We start from the raw sequence: 21,046 nt of genomic DNA, 5'->3' as shown, positions 1-21,046 counted from the left end.
CACCATAGTTTAACACCACCTGGTGCAGTGGCTCACGCTTGTAATCCCAGCACTTTGGAAGGCTGAGAAAGGCAAATCACTTGAGGTCAGGAGTTCGAGACCAGCCTGGCCAATGTGGTGAAACCCCGTCTCTACTGAAAATACAAAAATTAGCCAGGTGTGGTGGCACACACCTGTAATTTCAGCTACTCAGGAAGCTGAGGCAGGAGAATCGCTTGAACCCGGGAGGTGGGGGTTGCAGTGAGCCAAGAGTACGCCAATGCACTCCAGCTCGGGCAACAGATAAAGACTGTCTCAAAAAAAAAAAAAAAAAAAAGTCAATGTTAAAGAAAAGCTAATATTGGCAGGGATGTAGTGAGACTGACATCCTGACAGACACAAGCAGGACTTGGGATCAGTGTCACCTTTCTGTAAAGCAATTTTGCAGTATAAATCAGGAGCCCTTAAAAGTTCAGAAGCTCTATTTTTGTAGTCCTTGTGCTATATATCTTTCCCTAGATGGTTAAAAAGAAAGAAAAAATGGGGAACATTTTTTAAAAATAGGATTATTTATAATAGTTAAAATCACTGGGCATGGTGGCTCATGCCTGTAATCCCAGCACTTTGGAAGGCTGAGGCAGGCAAATTACTTAAGGTCAGGAATTCAAGACCAGCCTGGCCAACATACTGAAACCCCATCTCTACTAAAAATACAAAAATTTAGCTGGTCGTGGTTGTGTACACCTGTAGTCCCAGCTACTTGGGGACTGAGGCAGGAGAATTGCTTGAACCCAGGAGGCAGAGATTGCAATGAGCTAATGCCACTGCACTCCAGCCTGCATGACAGAGTGAGACTCCGTCTCAATAAATAACAAACAAAAATTAGCTGGGCGTGGTTGTGGGTGCCTGTAATCCCAGCCACTTGGGAGGCTGAGGCATGAGAATCGCTTGAGCCTGGGAGGCAGAGGTTGCAGTGAGCCAGGATCACATTGTTGCACTCCAGCCTGGGTGACAGACTGAAACTCTGTCTCAAAAATAATAATAATCACAGACAATTGATGTCCAGTGATGTGGAAATGGGTAAATAAATGATAGTACATCCATGCCAGATATTAAGATATAACGCAGCCATAAATGTCTGACCAAAAAAAGACAGGGTCTCACTGTGTTGTCCAGACTGGAGTACAGTGGATCACAGCCCACTGCAGCCTCAAACTCCTGGGCTCAAGCAGTCCTCCTGCCTTAACCTTCCTAGCAATGGTAATGTCATATTTTTTTCATAACATAGGTTGCTTAAGAAATAGTGTGACATAGGATAGGCGTGGTGGCTCATGCCTGTAATTCCAAGTACTTTGGGAGGCTAAGGCAGGAGGATCACTTGAGGCCAGGAATTTGAGACCTCATTTACACCAAAAAAAAAAAAAAAAAAGAAGAAGAAGCAGGTGTGGCGTGTGCCTGTAGTCCTAGCTACTTGGAAGGCTGGGGCAGGAAGATTCCTCGTGTCTGGGAGCTTGAGTTTGCAGTGAACTATGATCATACCACTGCAATCCAGCCTGAGATCCTATCTCTGGGGGAAAAAAAAGAAAAAAGAAAAGAAAAAATAATGTGAAGAAAAAAAGAACCAGTAACAAAAATTAAAAAGCAAATTCAGTAGTACATACTTTTAGCAGCCAGGTACTCTTCAGGTGCTTTGCATACTAATCGTCACAACAAACTTGTGAGATAGGCCCTATTTATTGTCTGTTTTATAGATGAGGAAAATGGAACAGGAGCACAGCTATCTGAGGCTGCACAGCTCATTGGAGCCATTTATGTGATTGGAGCCCAGCACTTTGGCTTCGGAGTCCGTGTTCCTGCCCATAACACTCTAGCAGAGCTGGTCAGGATTCGGAGCACCTGAAAGCATGATCCAGTTTCAGTTATCTCAAGATTGTTTCTTTTTCAAGTATATGCAAAAAAGGCAATTGTGCTAGGGTATTGAGAGTGGTCTTCTCTGGTTTACAAAATTATGGGTACTTATTACTTTTATAAGAGAAAAAATATAAAGGATTCTAAAGCGTGGACTAGAAAAGAGTAAGAAAATAAACTGAAAAATAAAAGTGTGATTGTATTGAGATTGTTTTTTCTTATTTTAAAAAATATTTTCTGGCTGGGGGTGGTGGCTCACGCCTATGATCCCAGTACTTTGGGAGGCCGAGGTGGACAAATCACGAGGTCAGGAGATCGAGACCATCCTGGCTAACATGGTGAAACCCCATTTCTACTAAAAATACAAAAAATTAGCCAGGAGTGGTGACGAGCGCCTGCAGTCCCAGCTACTTGGGAGGCTGAGGCAGGAGAATGACATGAACCCGGGAGGCCACTGCACTCCAGCCTGGGCGACAGAGCAGGACTCTGTCTCTCTCTCTCTCTCTCTCTCTCTCTCTCTATATATATATATATATATATGTAAAAATTTTTTTTCTATTATGTCAATACATTCACTCTTATAAGAAAACTTTTAAATAAATTAGTGATTACAAACCAGCCATCCTAGTAATTCTGGAAGCTGATGTTTGTGTTGATTTTCTTTTTCCCCCTGCTTGGATCAGGGTGTCACTCTGTCATCCTGCCGGAGTGCAGTGGCGCAATCACAGCTCACTGCAGCCTCAACTTCCCGGGCTAGGGTGATCCTCCCACCTCAGCCTCCTGGGTAGCTGGAACTACAGGCTTGTGCCACCATGCCCAGCTAATTTTTGTATTTTTTGTAGAGACAAGTTTGCCATGTTGCTCAGGCTGGTCTCAAACTCCTGGGCTCAAGCGATCCGCCCACCTTAGCCTCCCAAAGTGCTGGGATTATAGGCATGAGCCACCTCGTCAGGCCCTCATGTCAGTTTTTTACAAGAGATGGGGATGCTGCTGGGCTTTGATCCCTATGTATGTGCAAGCAAGGAAAGCTCAGAGACCCAGGAGGGCAGGAGGAAAACACTAGCCATAGTTCTCTCTGGAGGGCAGGTTTTACACAATTACTCTTAGCTCTTCAGTTTTCAGGTTTCTCGCCTATTTTCTACATAGACATTTGTATAATATTTGAAGCATACGAAGTGCGCTTGAGTTACTTTTATAAGGAAAAAAAGTATTAAGAAACATTGCTTTAACGTTTTCTACATTTTCTCAAAAGGTCTAGGCTCAGAAACCTTATTGCTCTTGTACTAGTTTCTTTTCTCTCTGCCTCCACAGGAAGGAAGAGGGAATGGTTTAAAATAGAAGATGCCATAAAAGTGCTGCAGTATCACAAACCCGTGCAGGCATCGTATTTTGAAACATTGAGGCAAGGCTACTCAGCCAACAATGGCACCCCAGTCGTGGCCACCACATACTCGGTTTCTGCTCAGAGCTCGATGTCAGGCATCAGATGACTGAAGACTTCCTGTAAGAGAAATGGAAATTGGAAACTAGACTGAAATGCAAATCTTCCCTCTCACCCTGGCTCTTTCCACTTCTCCTCACAGGCCTCTTCTTTCAAATAAGGCATGGTGGGCAGCAAAGAAAGGGTGTATTGATAATGTTGCTGTTTGGTGTTAAGTGATGGGGCTTTTTCTTCTCTTTTTATTGTGGGGTGGGGGTTGGGTGTGTAATTTGTAAGTACTTTTGTGCATGATCTGTCCCTTCCTCTTCCTACCCCTGCAGTCCTCTGAAGAGAGGCCAACAGCCTTCCCCTGCCCTGGATTCTGAAGTGTTCCTGTTTGTCTTATCCTAGCCCTGGCCAGACGTTTTCTTTGATTTTTAATTTTTTTTTATTAAAAGATACCAGTATAAGATGAAATCTTTCAAGAATTTGTCCTATAATATGCTGTACAGTTCAGTAGAGTGGTCACTTCCACTGCAGGATACATTTATCTACACATTATATATCGGACATATAATATGTAAATAAATGACTTGTAGAAAGAGAAATTTGTTTAATTTTTCAAGATTTTTTTCTCTTTTAATTTGGGCATTTCTGGAATTGAGAGCCTCACAATTAATATACCTTTTCGTTTTTGATGCTAGTGGCTGGGCAGGTTGCCCTGTCCTCTCTCTAGTTCCCAGTCGTTGACTGTAGGTATGGGAAGTGTTTAGCTACCTTCATAGTGCTCCCAGGACTAATGGTCTTTCCTTCTTTAAGCTGTATTTCCATACCAAGAAAGAAACAGGAAGAAACCTTTATTTTATTATTATTTTTTTTAACCAAGCTAGGAACAAATGTCTCAGCCCAGATCTGTAAAAACAATGATAGCAATTGAATTCTGCCCCACATGTTGACAGTAGGGTTTGAACTGGATTCGTGGGATTGCTTATCTAAAAAACTGGAGCATCAGGTACCATTTCTATCCTGCTGGTTTGGAATCTTTTCCGTAATGCTACTTATTACCGACAACGACCTCTCTTTGTGTCCGTATATGCCTTACACCGTGCTGACCTGGATATTGTCCTTGTGCTCTGAAGCATCCAACTGTACTTTGCAGGTGCATCAATGTAGTCCCGTCCCCAAACTGGGTAACCGTGTTCCTGAAAAGTACACTGGGGAAATTCACCTGCTTGCTTGTCTTTGTAATGGCACGGCACTTGTGATTGCACCATGAAGCATGCTCAGAGCTATTAAATTGGTCTCCCATCTCCCACCAGGATATGAAAGGTCCATATGGGAAGCCACGTAATCACTTATTACAGTGGTTACATAATACACTGGCTCACTGCAGACTCTTGTTGTTTTTTGATACAGGTTTCGTGCTGACTTCATTTGCCAATTGTGTTGTTTAGTTCGGAAGTAAGAGGGTCTTGAGATTGAGGGATAGGGAGGAGTACACTGATCCCTGGCTTAGAACAAGAGATTATCTCTGTACCCCAGTGTCATCTCCTTAGCCAAGATGTGAAATTAAAATCGTAGTTCTCCTTATTTAAAAATTCTAATAAAGCACTCAAACTTTGAAAAACTTTTACTTTTCCCTCCTACTAAAAGAAATGTATGTACCTCATAGGCCTGTGTCATTTAGTGTTCAGCACTTTTGGGAACATCAGTTGGTGAACTTTAAATTTTGTTGTCTACTCACCAGGCATGGTGGCTCACACCTGTAATCCCAGCACTTTGGGAGGCCAAGGCAGGCGGATCATCTGAGGTCAGAGGTTTGAGACCAGCCTGGCCAACATGGTGAAACCCCTGTCTCTACTAAAAATATAAAAATTAACTGGGCGTGGTGGGCGCCTATAATCCTAGCTACTTGTGAGACTGAGGCGAGATAATCGCTTGAACCTGGGAGGCAGAGGTTGCAGTGAGCCGAGATTGCACCACTGTCGTCCTGCCTGGGCAACAAGAGTCTGAAACTCCATCTCAAAAAAGAAAAAAAAATTGCTGTGTACTCTTAGTTTACATCCTCTCTCCCAATCTTGAAACACAGAGCCAAAGAGCAGTTGTATTCTTGGGATACCATGATACCTCTGGGAAAGGAATTATATCCCCAAGGAGAGGTCCCATTGGAGAAGAACAACACTGTGGAACTTGAGTCTGAATGCCAACTTCCTATTCACATACCCTTCTTAAAAACGAACACACTGTTTCTTATCCTGACCTAGAGCATTCTAAAGTTCTGTTCAAATAAAGAGCAAAATAAAGTAGATTTAACCAAGTGCTAAGTGGAATTCAAGAAACACATTCTTCCAGATAAATACTACTTTTATGGTATGGATTTGAAAGTCCTTTGCAGGAAAAGTCAATACTCTTTTAAAAAAGGAACTGCAGGGCCGGGCATAGCGGTTCACACCTGTAATCCCAGCACTTTGGGAGGCCAAGGCAGGTGGATCACTTGAGGACAGGAGTTTGAGACCAGCCTGGCCAACATGGCAAAACCCTGTCTCTTCTCAAATACAAAAATTAGCTGGACGTGATGGTGCACGCCTGTAATCCCAGCTACTTGGGAGGCTGAGGCATGAGAATCACTTAAACCTTCCTGGGGGGCGGAGGTTGCAGTGAGTCAAGATCATGCCACTGCACTCCAGCCTAGGTGACAGATCGAGACTCTGTCTCAATAAATAAATTAGAAAATAAAACAGACCTGCAGTGCTAACAGTAATGTATACATTTGTTAATGGTCTGAGTGTGTTTTGACTGGGCTAGTGTAATAATATACTACCCTGAAAGGGCAGTTTTGATTGTTGTTGGTGTCTTTGGGTCAGGAAAGTGAACTGTGCCAACAAGTATTTTTCAGTGACATGAATGGATTCCTGTTAATGCAATTAACTGAGACACTGTGCTTATGCTTTCTTAACTGACAAAAAGAGGCTTTGTCCAACATCAGAATTGTTGAAACTGGTGCTGTTTTCTGTTGCACTGGGATTCTGATGATCTGGGATTTTCCCTCCCTGGCACTGTAAACACCATGGCTGTCTTTACTGAGAATATCATCACAGTCCTTTAGTGATACATTAGACCCATGGTTGCAATACCTTTATCTCCCCAAAGAAAAGAATCAAAAGAAAGCACAAAAACTACCCTGTTTGCAGAATATTTCATTGACACTGATTTGTCATTAATTCTGCCAGTGCTGACCTCATTCAGACTTGGTGGAAACAGATTCCTATGTTTAGGGCAGAAACCTAGCCTCTTGCTCACAGTGAATTTGCATGTCCTAGATTCTGGTTATTGCTAGAGCATCCATTAAAGTCTACCAAACTCAGGACAGAAAAAGATAGCAGTGAATTTTAAAAATTTTTTAGTTTATAAATTATAATCATTGGGGAAACACTAGTAAGGTCATGTGGTCTTTTGGACCAGGATTTTCTCCTCTCTTCTGTCTCTGTGTGTATATGTGTGTGTGTGTGTGTGTGTGTGTAGGAGGACAGAAGGGCTACCAGGAGGTGTCAACCATGTTAGATTTTCTGTAGCCTTCCAGAAACAGTGCAGCCCATGAAACAGGAATCTTAATTTTCCTCATTGCAAATATAACAGGATGGAACAGTTAGTGAATTGACTGTTTTGTTTTTGCAAGTGTCCACCACTCCATCCGCCCTGCATGGAGAGGGCTCTCTCACTGCTAGGTCTAGGCTGAGCCATCTGGAAGGATCAAAGGGTGTGGGAGTATCACTGCCTCTCAGGCTGCAGAAGGTCTTGAGGGTGGTGTCACAGCAGGATTTCCGCCTTCTGCATTGCGCTGCACAGCCCCATGGAACGTGAGGCACTTGAGGCCTTGCTTCTTGTAGCCTCTGGGGAGCAGAGTAGGTCACTGCCCTCTGGGAGTGTTTTGCAGTAGTTTTGTAAATGTGTTGCTACATAGTCAAGTTCCTTTGTGGCAAAGCAATATTTTGTTTTGATATTAGGAGTCAGCCCATGTATTATCTCTTAGGCTTGCTTGCTTAGAAGAAAAAAGTCACCCTCTGTGGTTTTTAAAAGAAGAAAAAAATTCTGTGCCGATCCATTCCTCCCCCTGCTCCTTCCCTTTTCTCTACATACAGTGCTCATTGGGGGCTCCTGCTAAACCTTCTTAACCAGAGAAGTAATAGGTACTTGTTAGACCTGAGTGTACGTTTCACATGTTATCCTTCACCTATTTCTCATTTCATCTAGTACTTTCTTAATGCCTTTGTTGGAGTCCCCATCCTCATCTTTTTAAAAAAAAAAAAAAAACCAGCTGAGCCTAAGTCACATGCACATTTTTTAGTTCACAAAAAGGATTTAATAGCCACATTGTGATTTTTGCCACAACTGTGTGATTTTAATATTCTCTAATATCAAGGGTGGATTTAGAATTGAAGGAAATACCTGGAGAAATCACAGTGGGATGAATTTTTGCTTTAAGAGAAATGAGAGTTGGCTGTAATTGATAATACAGCTTTATCCTAGTCTCATCTGCATTTCAGAAAATAACCCTCATCTTTACAAAACATAGGACACTTGTGAGACAGTTAACTCAAGCAGCTGTGGGGAGGGAGGACATTATTGAATGGTGATTAAATAATGCAGATGGCCCTTCTGTTTCTTAAAGACGGTGGAAGAGGTCAGACTGCCCAGTTGAGGTGGCAGTCATTTATTCGGAGTCCTGTTGGATAGAGCCTGTCTCCTCGAGGCTCCAGAGGCTTCCAGGATGTGGAGCTGTGCATGTTAGTGACTCAGCCTTGCCTTCATCAGGGCACCCACCTAACTTGGAGCAAGTGGGAGAGGACCCCAGAGTCATCCTCTGTGCTGTTTGGTGAGTTTTGCAGCGGAGACTTCATTCAGGAGAGCTGTGTTTCTGTGTCACTTGGAATATCACCTAAAAATGAAACACTTGATATTTTAAGGTATTAAAACAAAAAAAAGTGAATTGGGGAGCATTGGCTGCAATCCCTAAAAGATACTGTTATCTGTGCATCAGGTTGACTTGAGATCACCACAGGTCCTGGGAGCCCAGAGAGTTTAGGCATGCTGTCCTTTGGAGGCCAGCAGCCTTTCACAAACCCTGCCTCTAAAAGGGTGGTTTCACATTTGACCATGTTTTTGCATTAGCCTCAGAAACTCTTGTCTTTAGCTGATAACCTTTGAGGGATGTGAGAAGCCTAGTTGGAGCATCTGAGAAAATGATACCTCTCACCTTCAAATTAATCAAATAGTTTGTCCTCCTAGTCCCCTTATAAATTAATAAATGGAGGACCAGGCACGGTGGTTCACGCCTGTAATCCCAGCACTTTGGGAGGCCAAGGTGGGTGGATCACAAGGTCAGGAGTTCAAGACCAGCCTGACCAGTATGGTGAAACCCCGTCTCTACTAAAAATAGCAAAATTAGCCAGGCATGGTGACACACTCCTATAGTCCCAGCTACTCGGGAGGCTGAGGCAGGAGAATCGCTTGAACCCGGGAGGCAGATGTTGCAGTGAGCCGAGATCCCGCCACTGCACTCCAGCCTAGGTGACAGAGCAAGACTCTGTCTCAAAAAAAAAAAAAAAATAGGAAGAGAATCCCATTTTGTGATGATTTGGGCACACTACTTGAGCTGAGGCTAGCAGTCATGTGATTTTGGATGTCTCTGACCTGAAGCTTTTGAAGTAAGAGTTATGTCTCTTCCCTGAAGCTTTGTTTACGGTGATAATTTGGTGAGTTTGAGCTTGTCTTAGAAAATAAGACTGTCCACCTGGGGAGGGGAGCTTATAGGGAACCCATGTTAACTCAGAATGCTGAAGAAAGTGCTTTTAGCCAAAAAAGTAAGATTACTACCTAGAAGGTAGAAAGAAGTCATTGCTTCTGTTCCTCCAGCAGTCAGTTGTTTAATAACTCTAGGTTTCCTTTCGTTTTTATCCCCAGTTCTTACTACTAAAACTTATTTGACTTCCTATCAGGAAGCAGACAAAAAAAGCGCCATTTAAAACCCTGGATAGAGGCTTTAAAGGATACAAAAACAGCAGCATTGTCATTTTGTTCATCACCATTTGGATGTACTACCCATTCTTCCACCGTCCCTTTCCTGCCGCCAAGCCTCCCAGCCAGACCAGATGTGAAGATTACATTAATCACTGATTCAGAGAACATTAATTCTTGTCTGGATTAATTATCTACTCAATTGCTTATTATCTGTGACTACCTTGCAGAGAATATCTCAACAGTGCAGTAAATTAGCTCTCCTAGACTTGAGCTTCCAGCCAGGCATTTAGATCACTCTTAAGCCTCTGTGGAATTCTGAGAGAAAAAAGGAAGATGCCTCAATGCCAATGCTGGGCCTTAAGACTCTACTCCCCTCCCTGTAGGGTGGGGCAAGTGGCTCAGCTTTGGAAAATCATTTTGCCAGTAAGATTGCCTGTGAATCCCTTTTAAGAAGTCGTCCTGATCTGAGCCTGTCTTCCTGAGCACTTTGGTGCTAAATTGAAAATGGTAAGCTAAAGCAGTGACAGATCCACATAGCCTCTTTAACCTCTTTATTGTCTTGCCAAAAAAAAAGTTTCTCAGGTTAAACCTTGGTCTTTAACCTCCCTTTGTTGTGGAGAAAATGTGTCACTAATCAGTGGTCCAAAGGATATCTAGCTTTGGTTACTCAGTTCCTGCAGCATAACAGATACGACTTATGCCAGGGAACGTAGAAGCTGATTATGGAGACACCCAGGAGCAGGAATAAGAAGGGATAGGTCTGTTCTACATAGAACCTCCCCAGATCTGAAGTTAAGTCTTGGAGAGTTTCCAAAGTGCTGAAGGAAAAAGGAGACTTGGAGGGCCTTTGCTTAATGAACAAGAGGCTTGTTCCCAAGAACGTGGAGTTCCGAAGGGAGTAACAGGTACCTGAGCTATAGCTCACAGACGGAAACCTGCCCACTCACCCCGTCCCTGGTGACTGAGAGCATTTTTGCTCAGAATTTTCTAAGAGGACTCTCCCTTCAGAAATCCAATTTGCTACCAGAATTTTGTTTAGACTCTGAGAATCTCACCCTTTCACTTCCATCTGTGAATGGACATAGATGTGTTGCTCAGGGATCAGAAACATCAGAGTCCAGGGCCCAGTGGCATGGTGTTGCATTAGTAGTTAGAAAAGTGATTGGTCAACTCTACTGTAAAAGAAGTAAGTAGTACAGTTTTGTAAATGTCAGGTCTGTTCTATTGTTTTATGATCTGAAGACTATCAAACTGGTTGATAATCAAAGAAAAGGTTGGTGGTTAGAATAAGTCAAATTTCAGTTAGAAAGATAGCTTACCAGTTTTCCCTGTGCTGAATTAAGGAAGTCAAGAGTATTTCAGGATGTTAAGAACTATTGTAAAATGGAATTGAAGTAAGTGTCTCTCGCCTTCTTAGGTGTATCAGAGAGAGGAAGTGGAAGGACAGTAGTAGCATCTTCATACTTACTTTTGCCAGCCCAGCCTCCATTTCAAAGACTTTGTCTTCCATCCTATCCAATGACATGGTCAGGGATGGGCTCTGAGGAGGCAGTGAGGCCCCACCTTGGTTTGCTCAGCTGTGATGTGTAGTCTCCACACAGCTTAAGGGTTTTTAAGGAGTTTTCTCACAGGATTACCTCCACTCCACTCATCTACCATCAGCATCAGAAAGGTTAACATCCCTGGGACCATTCCACTTATAAAAGAGATGAACTCTAGTGTGCTTTCTCCCCTTTTCCAGGTGTGCCATCCATATACAGTCTCCTCTTGGCCAGGTTCAACAAGTGTTTCCAGGGAACCGTGTGGCTTGAGCCTAAGTAGCCAAAATGTATTGCGTTTACGTTTTTCCAGAGGACAAAAGTATTTCTTGTCCCTTTTCCCTCATGCTCATATGTTTTAGCTGAGGCTTAAAAGGCCAAGTTGAGTAATGTCTCTGGAACTGAGACAGAGCCAGGGACCCATGTACCCAGGGACCAGTCCCCTGGGGAATCACACAGTGGCTCCGACTAGACTGCTCTGTCCCACCAGAACTCTGCTGCTGTTCATTTCCATCAGGACCACCCGGGAAAGCAAGTAAGCTGGCCTTCTCATCGTTAGATCACCTAATCTCTTGGGCTGCAGGGTGACAGCATATATAGATCTCCTGTTTAGACAGTGTGTTCATAATTGTAGAAAGGGATAGCAAATGGAACCACCAAGAGGCTGCATCATTTTTGAAGAGGATGGCAAGGATGACCCCAAATGAGCTCAACAAAACTGGGAATCCAAGGAATGGTGCTTGTAGGGAAAGAGAGGTCAGTTTTGGTCCTTAAACCTCTTGGCACCTGGTGTGGGTTATAAAACAAGGAGCTGGAGTAAAATTGTCCTTACTTCCAATCCAAATGCTGTCTGGGATTTGGGAGCTACCCAACCTGTGGGTATATGGTGTTGGTTTCCATTTTTTGTTTGCGTGTTTCCAAAACAATCTTGCTTGGTACTGCATGGAAAGTTCAAGCTTTTCTTCTTGCCCGCTCAGGACTACCTGTCTGGGCTGGCCTTTTCCCCGTGTCTTCACAGCGTTCCTAAGGAAGATTTTTGCAGCGCTCTCTGGAGCTGAGGGGAGTGGAATTTGGTCCAGAGAAGGCGGAAGGAAATAGTTTTCCTGTTTCCTTTTCTCGAGGCGGATGTTCTCAGGCTTCCTTCACACCTCCTTCCCATGGGTGCGGCTGGCAGTACTGTCAGGTTGTGGAGGAGGGCTCAGAAGAAAGGGGCACTGGTTCAGCCCCAGGTTTGGTCTGAGACAGGCACACAGCAGATACTATCCCACCTTCCTCTCTTAAGAACAGGCCAGCCACACATATAACCCTTTCCCTACTTTACTAATATGTCCCTTATGTGGTATCAGCAATGGAGGACAGGCAGACTTACCCCCTGCCACCTGGAGAGAATGTTGTTACTACCCGTAAAACTTGACCACCCCCATATTCCACTCCTTTTTGTAAAAACAAATGCTTAAACCTGTGAGCCTGCCATTCCTTTCTATGTGTTAATCAGTTTCCTTCCATTTGAGCTGTGTGGGAGGGAAGGGCATTGAAACTGTAGGTTGTAATCTTGTGCCAACCAATAAAAACCAGTATTTCACACATATCCCTTTTAGTGTCTGGTGTCTTCTTTCCAGAGGTTTCCCTTGAGTCCTTCATGTCAGTCTTTTGGTTTCCCCCACTCCTCTGCTGGATTCATGGGAATTGCCCTAGAGGTCAAGGGTGATCCCATGGAAGATTTGGTGTGCAGGGCATTCAGGTGAGAAATGCAGTGGAGAAGCCAGAGGCTATTAAAATCAGCATGTTGTTGTATCTTGCCATCCTTGCAACCAGGTGCCCAGAGAGCCCTGGTTAGACGGTCAGTGCCCAGTGCTGAGGAGAGGGCCTGTCCCCCTTAGCCAGGGAGGCTTTCTAGGGGGCACAAAGGAGCTGGAAGGGGAAAGAGGTAAGCCATTTCCAGAATAAGGAAGCGTCGCAAGAAGTTGCTTTCCTCTGTGTGGGGTGGAATCAGGAAGGGTGGAGCCATTTTTGAAGTTGTGTAGTGGTAGGGCTTGCAGGCAGAGAATGGGTGAGTGTCTTTAGTGGGAGAGCAGCATTAAGTGAACTCTGTCCCCTGGTCCCAAAATGGAAGGAACAGTTTGAGCTGTAATGGAAAATAAAGTCTGATGGGATCAAATTATGGAAAACCACAAAAGCCAGTCCAGAGAGTTTTGTTTTATGCATGGGCGTGTTCCTGAACAGGGCAGTCATGTGGTATCAACCATGTCTGAGGAGGAGCCAGCAGGAGAGTTTGGAGTGGAACAGTCTGGAAGCCGTTGTGATACCATGCATGAGGCTCTGCAGACTCAAGGAGTTCCCTGGAAATGCAGTGGGAGATATAGAAACAAGAATGAACAGCATATCACAGAGAAACACCCATCCGCCAAGACAAGCTGGCTTCTCTAGGATGGGACTTTGTTGGCATCACCACTGGTCAAGTATTTTAAGCCAAGAAACCTGATGGGGTCAGTGGAAGAGAGTCGCTTCCAGGAACAAGACTCACACAAATCTAACTCGTAAGAGACTAATGTATATGCCCAGATGCTAATCGGTTCATTTATATGATGGTAAACATCAAAGTTACCTGGTTTGTGTACTGGCTGGCTGTATGGGAGGCCAAAACTAGGCAGAAAGTGGGTTACTGAGCAATAATAATAACCTGTTGACCATTCTACCACAAGACGAATTGCCTTTCAGTTGGTCAGAGAACTCTCCCCCTAAAATTCTGATTCTGCAGACTTCCTTTGTCCATTCCATGATGATCACCCTTCATTCCTCCATCAAAGGATTCTTCCTTTTGCCAGATTTAGTGTGTATGATGAGGCTGTGAGCTCATACATGCTGATACAGGTGATGTACTCAGGAAACCACCAACTGGCCACCTCTAATTGGGATTTGAGTGTTCTGGAAACTCCCCACTCGCCCATGTCAGATCATTATGGACCATTCTAAAGCTGATCCATCATCACATTTACTACTTGATTCTATTTCATTTGCAAAGTTCAGGATTACCTTTCTGCAGCCTAGTCTTCCAATGGCCTGCAGGACTTGTGGCTAGAGAGAAAGAACTCTAAAGAGACGCCCCAAAACTTCGGACATGGGTGGAGAGAGAAAATCAGCCCTGAGGACACCATTGCAGCTCCTGTCATTGTGAGGACCAGCACTGCACTTCCTCCATCCTTTGTTGACATGCCGGGTGGTAGCACTGACCGTCTAGGCCAGTTTGAGTTGGTAGAATAACTGCTCATCCCCAGTCAGGGTGGCTTCCATCTCTGGACACCTGATAACTGTTCCAAGAAAGCCTGGTGTTACAAGCCATGGCTTTGCTTGCTTTCTGGTTTCCAACAGATTGAGGCTGTGAAGGATTTATTTTATATCCTTGATCTTGTGACACCAAGCTAACATCTCAACATCTGAGGATGTAGCCATGAGGTTCCATGTTCTATGTTCTGAATACCAGCAATGTGCTAAACCTAGGACACACAGTCCTCACAGAGGCACCTGCTTGGGTGACAGATGGCATGAAATGGGAGAGGTGACAACCTGGGAAAAGTAAGTCTCGGGTGGGGGGTGAAGTAGAAAGGACCAATATCAGAGAGAGCTCAGGTGGGAGGACCATGGAAGGATGAGATGGAGATAAGAAATTGAGAAAAGGGAAGAAGGACAGTCATCCGAAGGCTGCCTGCTGTAATAGAAGATACAAATGTTGGGAATTAGCCCAGGATGCAGGTCTCTGCTCCTCTGTTGACAAGCTCTTTGATCTTGAACAAATTACCATCCCTGCTCCCTCCTGTTCAGTGGGGGAGAAGTCTACTTCGCAGGATTATTGTGTTAAATAAGTGAAGGAGTGTGTGTGACACCAAAGTCAGGGTGTGATTATCAAATGATGGCACCTCTTTGGAAATGCCAAGGCCTGTGCTGAGTTCACTAGATAAGACACAAAGTCACAACAGACGCAAGTAATCACAATGCAAAGCGATACATGCAATACAAGAAGCCCGAGGGAGTGCCTAACTCCTCAAAGGAGGCATTGTCTGAGAGGATCCATGAGGGATGCGTGGGATCCCAGCGTGAAGGGACAGCATGTTCGAGGGCAGAGCACTGTGTTCAGGGAACATGATAGGGATAGTGGGCAGGGAGGAGGGAGAGGCAGGTGGTGCCATGGGAAAGGTTAGCTGGGGTCAGGTGGCTTAGCAGGCTGTGTTTGAACTTTACTCTGCATGCCTGGGAAGCCAACAATGTTTTTAACAGAACAGTGACTGCATCAGGTTGGGCATTTGGGGAAGATGATACTATCTACTCAGTGTTTCTTGTGTTCTTGGCCAGGTGGTGTTCACTGTTTTACACTTAATCTTTGCAGTCCTGTGAGGCATAGGTCATGGTAAAGGAAATGGAGGCTTAGGGAAGCTAACTGTTTTCTAAAAGACCTAGACAAACTTGTCTAAAAACCACAGGGTAAAGCACCAAGGATGTCTAAGACAATTTGGAGAAACTGCCAGGGAAAACACAGGACTACAATGGAAGTCCTGTGTTCAATCAGTATCAAGACTTAATATAAAGATACAGTAACTAAATGTGATAAATGGAATAGCTGGATAGAAATAGAAGTCAATTAGACAATAAAAGTGAGCAGGGGACCAAAAAACAGACCTGTGCATACATGGGAATATGGTAGGAGCCAGAGGAACCATGCACCTGAGTGGGGAAAGGAAGAGATCTTTAGCAAGTGGTGTTGGGACTATCAATTAACCAAACAGGAAAAAATGATATAGCGGCCAGGCACAGTGGCTCACACCTGTAATCCCAGTGCTTTGGGAGGCAGAGGCAGGAGGATTGCTTGGGCCCAGAAGCAGGGGGCTACAGTAAGCTATGATTGCACTAGTGCACTCCAGCCTAGGACACAGAGGGAGACCTGACCAAAAAAAAAGGCACAGTGGCTCACGCTTGTAATCCTAGCACTTTGGGAGGCCAGATCACCTGAGGTCAGGAATTCAAGAGCAGCCCGGCCAACATGGTTAAACCCCATCTCTACGAAAAATACAAAAATTAGCTGGGCATGGTGGTGGGTGCCTGTAATTCCAGCTACTCACGAGACTGAGGCAGGAGAATCGCTTGAACCTGGAAGGCGGAGGTTGCAGTGAGCCGAGATCACACCACTGCACTCTAACCTGGGCAACAGAGCAAGACTCCATCTAAAAAAATCCCGACCTCACACACCATATGAAAATAAATTCACGAATATGAAAAAAGACTCATATAAACGTTTAGAAGAAAATGTGGAAGTTAAGTAACATATCCAAGGTAATAGAACTGCAGTTCAACATGGGGGTCTGGCTCGCCAGAACCTGCCCACTTGGCAGTTCTTTCTTGGTCACTTCAGACTGTAAGAAGGACCAGGGCAAGGAGAAATTGAAGGTGGCGAGGGGCGAATGAAGGCTAGATGTGCACCTGTTCCCTACACACCTCACAGGAAGGGTTGCAAGGGAGGTGGAGGGAGGGACTTCCTCATGACATCGCCATCACTCAATAAACAGGCACTGGTGATGGGCCTAGATGCTCACAGGGTTCTTGTGTGAGAGAGAGAGACCATCAGGTACTCCACAAACATCTATTGAGGGCAGATGGGTGGCCATTATGCTTAGGTAGGTGTGAAGAGGATGCAGATAAAGCAATAGCAGTGAATCCTTGCATGATAGAGCAGGAAGGATTTTAGGGATCATCTAGTCCAATCCTCTGTTTCACAGATTTAGAAATAGACACAATGAGAAGGGATTTCACCAGTATTCTAATTTGGAACTCTAAGTGGAAAATACAGATCACTGGCCATGCTGTAAATAGCTGCTCTGTTTCTATTGACATGAAAATCTTTTTTAAAAAATGGTTATCCTGGCTGGGCATGGTGGCTCACACCTGTAATCCCAGCACTTCGGGAGGCCAAGGCAGGTGGATCATTTGAGCTTGGGAGTTTGAGACCAGCTTGGCCAACATGGCAAAATCCCATCTCTACTAAAAATACAAAAAAATTAGCAGAGTGTGGTGGTGCATGCCTGTAATCTCAGCTACTCGGGAGGCTGAGACACGAGAATTGCTTGAACCCAGGAGGCGGAGGTTGCAGTGAGCCAAGATCGTGCCACTGCACTCCAGCCTGGAAGCCAGAGTGAGACTCTGTCTCCAAAAAAAGGGTTATCCCACTCTGGCCACCAAACTCTATCAGCCAGTGCCACATCAAGACCCATGCCCGTGACTTCATCACTCATTCACCATTAATTACTCCATCTTTCTTGTCCCCATGTCCTTCCAGTGTAGTCTCCCTCAGAATCCCAGACCTGAATTAATCCATCTTTTTTTTTTTTTTCTGAGATGAAGTCTTGCTCTATCACCAGGCTGGGGGGTAGTGGCGCAATCTTGGCTCACTGCATCTCCACCTCCTGGGTTCAAGCAGTTCTCCTGTCTCAGCCTCCTGAGTAGCTGGGACTACAGGCGCATGCCACCACAGCCAGCTAATTTTTGTATTTTTAGTGGAGACAGGCTTTCACCATGTTGGCCAGGATGGTTTTGATCTCTTGACCTCGTGATCTGCCCACCTCGGCCTCCCAAAGTGCTGGGATAATCCATCCATTTTCATCCCCTCCTATGTGAGAGCTGAGCCTGCCCAGAGAAAACCATATATACCATGGGGTCACTATGGGTTCATGTCTCCCCTCCACTCCACCTCCAGTGCTTCCCGTCAATAGCCAGTGACAATCACATTGACAAGTCCAAAGGTCACTTATCAGTTCTCATCTGACCACTGGCCCCCAAATCCTGTGGTGTCCTTGGCAATATTTCTTGCTCTCTTCCTACCCATAGCTTTTAGGTGAGGTTCCACCTCCTTAGATGAGTACCCAATACCTTTTGTGAGTTGGCCCCTGCCCACCTCACCAGACTAATTTCTTGCCACTGTCTCATCCTTGTTTTCCCCTGGCCTCATAGAACTTCTTACAGTTCTCCAAATGCATGCTACACCATCACACTGTTTCACATGTTCTGTACCCTCCTTTGGGAAAGATCTCTGAGACTTCTCCCTACACTGGACTGTGTGTCTGCTTGGACATGCCCCTGTTCTGAAGGTGCCTTCTGAAGGAAGGAAAGATATTTCTCCATTGTGGTATCAGCTAAGTGATGCAGAGCAGGTACCCTGGAAATGAAATATGGGTTGGAACAAGCAGAGAGCCAAATGACATTTTGGGGATGTCTGCCGCACAAGAAATGTGTGCCAGTGTCACCGGGTCCCCTCAACCCCCTCCCTCCACATACCCCTTCACTTCCCCCAAACCCTGGAAGCAAACGCAAGGTCCCCTGGCACCCGGTGCCAGAGACGTTTGGAGCAGGTGGAGGAGGTGGGGAGAGCCAGGTAAAGAGGCTCTTCCCTTTGGGGCAAGGGTGACATTCAAATAGTGTGGCACTCACTGACCAGTCAAAACAAATACGCGATGGAGGCTTCTCCTCTGAGGCCCCTTCCCCAGGTTTCTCTTCCTGCCTTGAGTCTGGAGGGCAAGGGAGGAGGAGGAGGAGGTGCTTTTCTAGGATAAGGAAACCCTCAGTTCCTGCTGCTGCTCTTAGCTCAGCTCAGCAGCCTGTGAACTCTCCCAGACCTGGGGCAAGAGCTAATGGGAGGCTGGTCACTTCCTGCCAGGCTTGTGCCCAGGCAGAGGAAGCCAAGTTTGGGTGAGCCTGGAAAGGAGAAGAAGAGGGGAAGTTATGGGGGCTTGCAGTTTATGGGATGGAGTTGAGGAAAATTTGTTTTGCTTGGGGCAAACTCCATCTGAGGAAGTTGAGTGGACCAATTATAAGAGCTAATATTCTTTTTCTAATGTTTTTCAACTTATAAAACACTCTCCCATCAATTCAGACCATTCCTTGAACACCTACTACCTGCACAGGCCCAGGACCCAGACCTTCACATCTACCTTGAGGGGCAGGTACTTCCATCCCCGCCTCGCTGCAGAGGCAGCTGAAGCCTGCAGGGAGCTGGAGGACAGGAGGGAAAATCAGTTGAATGTGGAGCAGGTTGGGAAGGTGAAGGAAGCTGGGGACGGAGAACAAATACCTTGCAAGTCAGGCCTCTGGTGTTCTCAGGGGCTGGTCAGTGAGGGGTTCCCTCTGTTAAATCTTCAGGACTCACTTAGTCCCTGCTCACTTGTCCCTTGCGGGTATGCAGGCCCGGCATGGGCACCTCATCCTCCCTCCTCCTAGCCTGGGCCCTGCCCAGCCCCGCTGACCCCTTACCTCAGAGTGGGGTGGGAGCCCGAGGCCGACCTGGCCCCAGCTCCAGCCTCCCACAGGAGACCAACAGGCTTCTTACTGGCTGAGATGGTGGGAAAACCGCTCGAGCGAAGGCAGGAAAGTGGGAAAACACAGGGGCTGCACAAGGAACACCAAGTGATTTCACAAAGAAGTGAGTCAGTGTAGGGAAAAGCCTGGAAGGAGGCGCGCCTGGGGTCAGGACACCGTGGGCTGGCCTGGCAAGGCTGGGCCTGTGCAACAAAATGGCAGGCAGGAAGAGTCCGCGGGCAGCCTCAGCTCTTCTTCCTTACTGTGTCCGCCCCTTCCCAGTCCTTGGAGCTTGGTCTGTGGAGTCGTCAGTCATTCATTCCACTATTTAATTTTTAAAAGACTCTTTAAGAAACAATTTTTTTTGGCCAGGCTCAGTGGCTCACACCTGCAGTCCTAGCACTTTGGGAGGCCGAGGTGGGAGGATGGCTTGAGCCCAGGAGTTAAAGACCACCCTGGACAACAAACTGAGACTCCTTTTCTACTAAAAATAAAAACCTGGCCAGGCATGGTGGTACAGGCCTGTAATCCCAGCTACTTGGGAGGCTGAGGCAGGAAGATCCCTTGAGCCCAGGAGTTTGAGGCTGCAGTGAGCTATGATGGTGCCACTGGGTGACAAAATGAGACCCTGTCTCTAAAAAATTTTTTTTAATTAAAATTAATTAATTAAAATATTTAAAATAAATTTAAAATAATTTTAGGACAGGCACAGTGCCTCATTCTAGCACTTTGGGAGGCCAAGGCAAGAGAATTGCTTGAGCCTAGGATTTTGAGACCAGCTGGGACTAAAGGCACACGTCACCGCGCTCTGCTGATTTTTTTTTTTTAGTGGAGATGGTGGGTGTCACTATTTTGCCCAGGTTAATCTCCTGTTTCCTAGCTCAGGCAGTCCTCTTGCTTGGTGTCACAAAATAATGGAATTATAGGCATGAGCCACCCCACCCGACTTTAAAAGGCATTCTTTATTATTATTATTATTATTTTTTTTTTTGAGACAGAGTTTCGCTCTTGTCACCCAGGCTGGAGTGCAATGGCACGATCTCGGCTCACTGCAACCTCCACCTCCCAGGTTCAAGTGATTCTCCTGCCTCAGCCTCCTGAGTAGCTGGGATTACAGGTGCCCGCCACCACACCCAGCTAACTTTTGTATTTTTCATGGAGAGGGGGTTTCACCATGTTGGCCAGGCTGATCTCGAACTCCTGACCTCAGGTGATCTACCCGCCTTGGCCTCCCAAAGAGCTAGGATTACAGGTGTGAGCCACTGCTCCCAACCTCTTTATCACATTTTTTTAAAAGTTGTATTTTAAAATGTTGTATATGTTGTGAGGTATAGAGCCAAATTGATTTTTTTCCATGTAGATATCCAATTATTCAGCACCATTTGCTGAAATCCTCTTATTCCTAGTTTGCTGATTTTTCAATCATAAAAGGGTGTTGAATGGTCAAATGCATTTTTTGGCATCCATTGAGATGATCATGGCTGGCACAGTGACCCACGCATGTAATCCCAGCACTTTGGGAGGCCAAGGCTGGAGGATTGCTTGAGCCCAAGTTCAAAATCAGCCTGACCAACATAGTGAGACCCCCTATCTCTACAAAACATTTTTTTAAAAAAGTTAGCTGGGCATGGTGGTGTGCACTTGTAGTCTCAGCTACTTAGCAGGCTGAGGCGGGAGGATCACTTGAGCCCAGGAAGCTGATGCTGCAGTGAGCCATGATCATGCTACATCATCCCACTGCACTCCAGCCTGGGCGACAGGCGAGATTTTGTTTCAAACATAAATAATATAATACTTTTATTAAAAAAGAGATGATCGCCTGTAATCCCAGCACTTTGGGAGGCCGAGA

The 21,046-nt window shown here is 45.5% G+C and overlaps 1 protein-coding gene across 3 annotated transcripts in view; it reads left to right on the top strand.

The window, feature by feature from the left end:
• NUDT3 (nudix hydrolase 3) overlaps positions 1 to 21,046 on the top strand; it is a 150,488-nt gene that overhangs the window by 104,562 nt on the left and 24,880 nt on the right. Inside the window, exons 5-6 of one of the 3 annotated variants that reach the window (XM_038005985.2) lie at positions 3,199 to 3,390; positions 3,649 to 12,451. In XM_038005985.2, the coding sequence (XP_037861913.1) occupies positions 3,199 to 3,377 (179 nt within the window). In that variant the 3' untranslated portion in view covers positions 3,378 to 3,390; positions 3,649 to 12,451. Of the gene's footprint in view, positions 1 to 3,198; positions 12,452 to 21,046 lie in introns of those variants that run through there. The other 2 variants (XM_038005986.2, XM_007972892.3) reach the window with 2 other exon arrangements.

The sequence above is a fragment of the Chlorocebus sabaeus genome, chromosome 17 (genome assembly GCF_047675955.1).
Source record: "Chlorocebus sabaeus isolate Y175 chromosome 17, mChlSab1.0.hap1, whole genome shotgun sequence".
NCBI classification, from domain to species: Eukaryota; Metazoa; Chordata; class Mammalia; order Primates; family Cercopithecidae; genus Chlorocebus; species Chlorocebus sabaeus.
The sequence above is the reverse complement of the archived record's forward strand: the minus strand, read 5'-3'. Positions and strand labels throughout refer to the sequence as shown.